Source organism: Myotis nattereri (genome assembly GCF_964212035.1).
Source record: "Myotis nattereri genome assembly, chromosome: 5".
Taxonomy (NCBI): domain Eukaryota; kingdom Metazoa; phylum Chordata; class Mammalia; order Chiroptera; family Vespertilionidae; genus Myotis; species Myotis nattereri.
The window spans coordinates 23,611,924-23,617,182 of record NC_138080.1 but is presented as its reverse complement, the minus strand read 5'-3'; the positions used below and the strand labels follow the sequence as shown (position 1 = coordinate 23,617,182).

The following is a 5,259-nucleotide window of genomic DNA, read 5'->3' as shown; positions in this document are numbered from 1 at the left end:
GCAACCTATTTGAAGCTTGAAGTGATCCCCCTTTGTGGCTGCCTCCACTGAGCTGAACTGCAGAGGAGGGACCAGGCTGCTCTCCAAGGTCAGCTTTATAGCAGTGTGGGCTTCAAAGGTGGGTCAGCAAACATCCCAAGGCACTTTGGGATCCACCTTGTCCACCTATTAATGCCCACTTGCTATCAGATTTAGTCACTGAAAAAACTGTTTCTGAAAGGGCTGTTGGCAGAATCAGGAAGATGGGACATCTGTCTCTCCCATGAGGGGGAGGTGCCATTCAGACTTCAGGGAAGATGGTGGGTGTGTTCTCCTGTCCCAGAGCCACACACCTGAGACTCTCCCAGAATACAGTGTAACCATGGTTCGCAAACTTAATTCATTCCAGAAGGCTGTGACAAGAGATTTGTTTGAAAAAAAAACCATTTTTTCTCCATTAGAAATAATGTAAATCGAATTACTTCATTCCAGATCCCCAAATGATTTCCTGTTTTAACCATATTATACAGAGTACATATCTACAGTACTTTATAATCTAGAAACAAACATTTCTTTTCTTAATGTATTGAGCCACCCCTTACTAGCCTTAAATGAATCACTGTCAGCACTCATTCCAGGGGTGCAATATTTACTTTTTCACATATCATTGCCTCCAAAACGCTGTCACAGGCTAACTGCTTTTCTTTATCCAAATCAACAACAGTTTTTGTACCTCTTCAATTGGCTGTGGTCTTTGTTTTGTGAGCACTTTCATGCCCTTAGCAACATCAGCACATCTGATGGCCTCTTTAGGTTTTAAAATTGCGCTAATCATCCATTTCACCAACAACAAAAGCAAAACAAACAACAGGAAAAAAACCTACATGAAAATATTCACAGCACTGTATACTTGACTCTCATTCTTTCCTTTGTTTGTGTTTTGCAAGATGCTTTTGATCATGCACAAAATTTGTTTGACAATCAAGACATGGTTTCTCTGAACAACTTGGTCAAGAACTGAATTGTTCAAGTTGGGACACATTTGAGAAGCCAGGTTAGACTATATTTCCCTAACGTTGCAGGGCGAATCCACTCATAGGCAGGACAGTGAGGTCTGCTGGAAGTCAGTAATTTCTATCAGCTCTCCAATGAGGGGGAGGTGCCAGTCAGGTTCCCAGGAAAGTTTGGAGAATGGCCTCACCCCCAAAGTCAGTCACTGATGCTTCCTGAGTCTGACCAGACCTGTAGGTTGGGCTTCTGCAGCTAAGGGGAGGGGTTTGGACCTCTCAGGAAAAAATGACTGTTGCAGAATTGGGGAGGATGACTGAGCACAGATATCTTGGAAGCTACTCTCCATGTCTCTCCCCAATGCTTCTAACCCCAGATAGCTCTCAGGCGACTCCAGTCTGCACCACCCTCCTCCACTGAAGCCAGGGTGAGTGGCTGTGAACTAAAATTCTGTGATCTGACTCTAAAAAACAACGTGGCTTCCTCTGTGGAAAATAGTGTGGAATATCCTCAAAAAATTAAAAATGCAACTCCCATTTGACCCAGTGATCCCACTCCTGAGAATATATCCTAAGAAATCAGAAATACCAATCAGAAAGAATATATGTACCCCTATGTTCACAGCAGCGCAATTTACAATAGCTAAGATTCAGAAACAGCCCAAGTGCCTATCAGTACATGAGTGAATTAAAAAAACTGTGCTACATTTACACAATAGAATACTATTTAGCTATAAATAGGAAAGAACTCACCATTGGGAATCATGTGGATGGATATGGAAAGTACTATGCTAAGTGAAATAAGCCAGTGAAAGAAAGATTAGTATCACATGACCTCACTCACATGTGGAATCTAATGAACAAAATAAACTGACAAACAAAACTGATCCAGAGACATAGAAGAATGGAACAGACTTTTGAACCTCAGAGGGAAGGTAGGGAGGGTGAGTGAGTGGGAAGAGACCAAAGAACTTATATGCATACCAGAGGCCCATTGCATGAAGAGATTCATGCAATAGGCCTTCCTTCCCCTGGCAGTCGGCACCAGTTTTCCTCCAGCATCTGAGACCCAGGCTTTTGCTCTGGCCGCAGCAGAGAAGCCAAGCCTGGAGGCCTTTGTACTGGCCACAGCGGAGAAGTCAAGCCTCTTCAGTCTTCAGTCATTTTCAGTCTTCAGTCTTCGCTCCATGCCTGCATATGCAAATTAACCCACCATCTTTGTTGGGTTAACTTGCATACTCACTCCTAATTGGCTGTTGGGCATAGTGGAGTGACAACCACTTTGCATGTTTCTCTTTTATTAGTGTAGATATGCATAACCCATGGACACAGAGAATAGGGTGATGAAGGTCTGGACTGGAGGACAAGGAGCGGGCTGGAAGAGGTCAATGGAGGAAACAAGGGAGCATATGTAATACTTTCAATAATGAATATTTTAAAAACAAAAATATATAAGTAAATAAAAACAAAATGGCTTTATCTCCAGCAGGCTCTATTGCCCCTTGCTTGTAGAAGCCCTGCTGCTTTTCACTGATGGAAGCTCTGTGGGTAGGTGTTCCTGGCTCTGGCCCGGGAAGCTGGAGAGCCCAGCCTGGTATACGGGCCTCACTACTCTCAGGGAGAAACGCCCACAGCTGAGATATCCCTCCTCAACTTGGCCTGCCCTGTGGGAGTGGTGACAGCCTCTCCCAAAACCACAATCTTCCTATCACTCTCGAGGTGGTTTCTGACCTTCCTTCTTTAATAGTTTCCTCTTCAGCTAGTCTTCAGTTGGTAATTCAGGGTGAATATTCCCTAATTTAGTTTTATTGCAAGTTTGGTTCTGGGAGAAGCTGCAAGAATAATCCTCCCACATGCTGCTATCTTTAAATTCCCGAGCCTTCATTTTCTAAAACAACCATCTTCTTCAGGCCTTTGTACTGGCTGTTCCTTCTCCCTGGGAAACACTTTCCCACTTAGTCTCCCCTCAGTCCTCATTGAGGAGTGTGTTAAAGTGTCAGCCATTGGTAAGTCTTGGCTAAACTCTATAAAAAAAGAACACCCTCTATCCACTCTCTTCATAAATGTTATTTACTTTACTTTATAGCATCTCCACCATTAGATATATTATATTATCATTTTATTTGATTATATTATTGCTCCACCATTAGTTTGTAAACTTTTGTTTTTCAGAGCCCTATACTCTGAAGAGTGCCTAGAACATGGTCTATAGTCAATAAATATTTCTCAAATGCATGAAAGATATCCTCAGTAAAACAGAGGTATACATTACGTGTGAAGAACAGGTTGATATTAGAAAAGGAAATTCTAATGAGGAATGCCAATAGAGATACATTAATGGGGACCAGATCACAAAACAAAAATGGAGATTATTTTCCTGACTCTAAAATATAAATGTGTCATTTTTTCTAAGTAATGCATACTAATGTGAAAATTAATTATACCTTTTTTTGTAGTCACCTCCAACACATGGAACCAGACAATGGTACACAAATTTCAGAATTTCTTCTCCTGGGACTTTCACAGGCACTGGAACTGCAGCCCCTCATATTTGGACTTTTCCTCTCCATGTACCTGGTCACTGTGTTGGGAAACCTTCTCATCATCCTGGCCATCAGCTCAGACTCCCACCTCCACACACCCATGTACTTCTTCCTCTCCAACCTGTCCTTGGTAGACATCTGTTTCACCTCCACCACCATCCCAAAGATGCTCATGAACATCCAGACACAGAGCAAAGTCATCACCTATCAAGGCTGCATCACACAGATGTATTTTTATATACTTTTTGCAATGTTGGACAACATGATCCTGACCGTGATGGCCTATGACCGGTTTGTGGCCATCTGCCACCCCCTGCACTACACGGTCATCATGAACCCTCGGCTCTGTGGACTGCTGGTTCTGCTGTCCTGGATCATGAGTGTCCTGAATTCCTTGCTAAATAGCTTAATGGTGTTGGGTCTGCGCTTCTGCTCAGACTTGGAAATCCCCCACTTTTTCTGTGAACTCAGTCAGGTGGTCCAACTTGCGTGTTCTGAAACCTTTCTTAACAAAATTATAATGTACTTTTCAGCTGGGCTGCTAGGTGGTGGTCCCTTTGCTGGGATCCTTTACTCTTACTCTAAGATACTTTCTTCCATATGTGGAATCCCATCAGCTCAGGGGAAGTATAAAGCCTTTTCTACCTGTGCATCTCACCTCTCAGTTGTCTCCTTATTTTACGGTACTAGCCTTGGAGTTTACCTCAGCTTTACTGCTACCCAAAATGCACACTCAAGTGCAACAGCCTCTGTCATGTACACTGTGGTCACACCCATGCTGAATCCCTTCATCTACAGTCTGAGGAACAATGACATAAAGAGGGCCCTGCAAAGATTCCTTGGCAGGTAAGCTTTTCAAGTGCCAACTGTGCTAGCTTGAAGAATTGCCCAGGAATACACGTTTTTAGCCTCAGAGAGAGAAGTCTGACACAAATTAATCCAATCTTTGGACCATAACAAATTGGAAATATTTATTTATTTCATGGGTTAACATGAATTACTTTAGCATAATTTCTTCTCTTATGACATATATCATTTCAAGTAATTTTTATATTGTTTTCCTGAAAGAATAGTCATAAATTGTACTACCCCTAGGGACAAAACAATACTTGGCTACTAGTCACTTACATAATTTTATTGTAGAAGAAAATCTGAGACCACAGTTTTCACTTACATGTTCATCATTATTTTTTATAGCCCTAACTGCACAACTCTTCTTGATAATGTAGACTTTAACATGCTAGTATGTTTTATAGCTGGTCTCCTGGTTTTATAGACTTCATTCTGTTATTCAACTGTGTGTCCATATGCCTATCTTAGCCACTGGCAAAAATTGACTACCCAATACATGTTTCCAAGAATCATCTTCATGGATACATACATTTTAATAAATAGAGTGATCTAATAAGGTTAGAGTCAGAGATGACCTTAAATATGATAAAGCAAAAAACAGCCATACAATTTATTACTCTTCAAAAATATTTTTCATGCTGCACATGACTAAAGTGTGGACTATTGACTTGGCCAAAGGCTCAGTTGGTTGGAGCATCTTCCTGTATACCAAAAAGTGTTGTGTGTTTGATTCCAGATCAGAGCATATACCTAGGTTGTGGTTTCCATCCCAGGTGGGGTGCATTAAGGAGGCAGTCAATCAATGTTTCTCTCTCACATCAATACTTCTGTATCTATTTATCTATCTATCTATCTCTTATCTATCATTTACTTACCTA

General features: G+C 41.5%; 1 protein-coding gene across 1 annotated transcript; it reads left to right on the top strand.

Moving 5' to 3' along the window:
- Nucleotides 1–3,455: 3,455 nt before the first annotated feature.
- Nucleotides 3,456–4,379, top strand: LOC308519478 (olfactory receptor 7A5-like; the record flags this gene model as incomplete). The annotated part of the gene is made up of 1 exon (XM_081091474.1): nucleotides 3,456–4,379. One exon carries the CDS (start codon nucleotides 3,456–3,458, stop codon nucleotides 4,377–4,379), a length of 924 nt encoding a protein of 307 aa, XP_080947600.1.
- Nucleotides 4,380–5,259: the final 880 nt, after the last annotated feature.